This window comes from Helianthus annuus, unplaced genomic scaffold (genome assembly GCF_002127325.2).
Source record: "Helianthus annuus cultivar XRQ/B unplaced genomic scaffold, HanXRQr2.0-SUNRISE HanXRQChr00c013, whole genome shotgun sequence".
Classification (NCBI taxonomy): Eukaryota; Viridiplantae; Streptophyta; class Magnoliopsida; order Asterales; family Asteraceae; genus Helianthus; species Helianthus annuus.
In genome coordinates, this window is record NW_023395529.1 from 1 (window position 1) to 2,188 (window position 2,188).

The 2,188-nt window shown below is 42.3% G+C and overlaps 1 protein-coding gene across 1 annotated transcript; it reads right to left on the reverse strand.

The window, feature by feature from the left end:
* Positions 1-463: 463 nt before the first annotated feature.
* LOC118489709 (polyubiquitin 11-like) lies at positions 464-1,515 on the reverse strand. Its single transcript, XM_035987235.1, has 2 exons — positions 1,462-1,515; positions 464-1,342 (listed from the first exon to the last, which is right to left on the reverse strand). The coding sequence occupies exons 1-2, from the start codon at positions 1,513-1,515 to the stop codon at positions 464-466; spliced, it is 933 nt and encodes a 310-aa protein (XP_035843128.1).
* Between the last annotated feature and the right edge of the window lie 673 nt (positions 1,516-2,188).

Consider the following 2,188-nt stretch of genomic DNA (forward strand, 5'->3'; position numbering starts at 1 on the left):
AAGGTGGAAAGCGTGACTACCGCCAGATTCAAAGAAGAGAGGAAGGGCCAGACAACAAAAAACTCCGGAAATTAGAAACCCACATGGTTCAAGGGGGTCCACGAAGGCCAAGAAAGAATTACAACAAGCGCACACAAGATGACTCATGGCGCGAAAGACAAGTTGTTTTTCCTGTTGTAAGAGGTGGCCCAAGAGAAAAGAGACCCATAGTCATCTCTGGGGTAATCGGTCATAACCGACTACATTTTCATCGACCAGGGAGCACCGCGGACATTATATGCGAGCAATGTTTCAATCAATTCGACCAAGAAGACAAGGCGCGCTTGGAACCAGTTGATTACCACTAACTGGTTTCTGCAACGAAGCCGTTTTTCCTCTTGGTCAAATATCATTCCCGGTGCTACTTTTAGACGGAAGAAATTCAAGAACAGAAGAGGTCACGCTCATGGTGCTGCCAGCACATTCAAGACACGATATCCTCCTGGAAGAGAATCTCGAGAAGTGTCTCACCAAGAACTTGAGCAAGATAGAGGGTGGATCCATTGTGGATAAAGTAGTCGTCAAGGGTAAAGGCGTCCACGTATAGCCGCCTATCAGGCAAAAACAGAACCTGCTGACCCGTAGGAATGTGTTCCCGGGCCTGAATCTTGGCTTTCACATCGTGAATGGTGTCTGTGCTTCCCACATCTAAGTGGATGGTCTTCTTAGTGGCGGAAACCTGGATCTGAATCCTCATCGACACCCTTGTCTTCACCTCCATGGATGCGTCATCAATCACAAGCCAGAAGGTGTCCTTTTCCTGGAAGTCGTACGATCGCAGGAGGCGTGCGTCTTCAAGCTCCACTCCGTCATAGACCAGCCTCTGCTGCTTCAGGGGAATGTGAACCTTATCTTCAATCAACTTTTTCACGTCTTCGATCAAAAGGTCGTAATTAACCACCACAGGGAACTTCTTTCCACAGGCGGTCTCTACAGATATCTCTGCGTTTGGCGCCACTTCCTTTCCATTCACCACAAGATCCAGGGTGGACCCCGCAACAATGTTGTAGTGTGCCAGCGTATGGTCTCCCACCTGCAGACTCATTCCGGCCAAGAATAGCTTCCGCATGTACCCGGGAATATCTTCTTTTTTCATGATCCGGTATTGCAAGCGGGAGATTTTCTGGCCCGATTGGAGTGACAAAGTGAAGGTTTTTCCATTGAGAATACGCACAAATATCGGCATACCCCCTCGCCACCAACCCTCAGGTTTAGGGACGAGTTCCCAATGGAGGTCACGGTTGTCGAGGCTGCAAATGTCTTCAATCTTCGCCTTAACAAGACAATCGTATATCACATTCAGCTATCATACAATTTCATGAATGGGTTCACCGCAAATTTTATTTATGGGTTCAGTCAGAATTCTATTTTACCATTCCTACTAATAATTTGAAACCGAGTAGGTTTGGGCGAACCCGTAACCTTCAATGTAGATCCGCCCCTGTCTATGTGTCTAGTGATTTTGTAAATCCCCATGGACGTACATCCAACAATCATCAATCGAAAACATACGAGATCTCATTCAGTGTCAAAAGTTTCAAACAACAAACAAAATAGACATGTAATCAACAACAATAAACACAAAACTACAAATCATTACCTTTGCGTTTTAAACAAGAAAAACAATATAATTCTTTTAGCAATATTTAAATTGAATTGATTATTTTAGAAAAAAATAGCTTTTTAAACGATTTATAAATCAATAAAAAGAGAATAATACAAAGGTGTTGTATTTTAATACACGTGTGTCGACAACAACCTATGTCCATTATGTGGAAAGGCGGAAGAGAGTTTGGAGCATCTATTTGTAACGTGCAAAGTGGCGTCTATAGTATGGAATAGAATATCCTATTGGTGCAAAGACGCACTGGTATATGTGTTTTCGATATCATCAGACATCATCAATCTACACGAGGTTAGGATTGATTCAGAAATCATTCAATCAAAAAAAAAAAAAAAAGAATGGTGCAATCGATCATAATGGTATGTTGTTGGGCAATTTGGAAAACTCATAACATAGTGACATATAAATCTAAAAAAGGTGGAGGTTGGAAAATTACTAGAAGATATAAAGGTTAACGGTGCAAATTTATATTCTAATAACTCAAACGTGATATATAGTTTGTAACTAGTAAGGAACCCCGCGCTT

Excerpts from the sequence above, each read along its gene's own strand:
- LOC118489709 (XM_035987235.1), bottom strand. The coding sequence starts at position 1,515 with ATGGGGATTTACAAAATCACTAGACACATAGACAGGGGCGGATCTACA. Across the intron at positions 1,343-1,461 it reads GGGGCGGATCTACATTGAAG|CTGAATGTGATATACGATTG; the intron begins GTTACGGGTTCG and ends ATTGTATGATAG.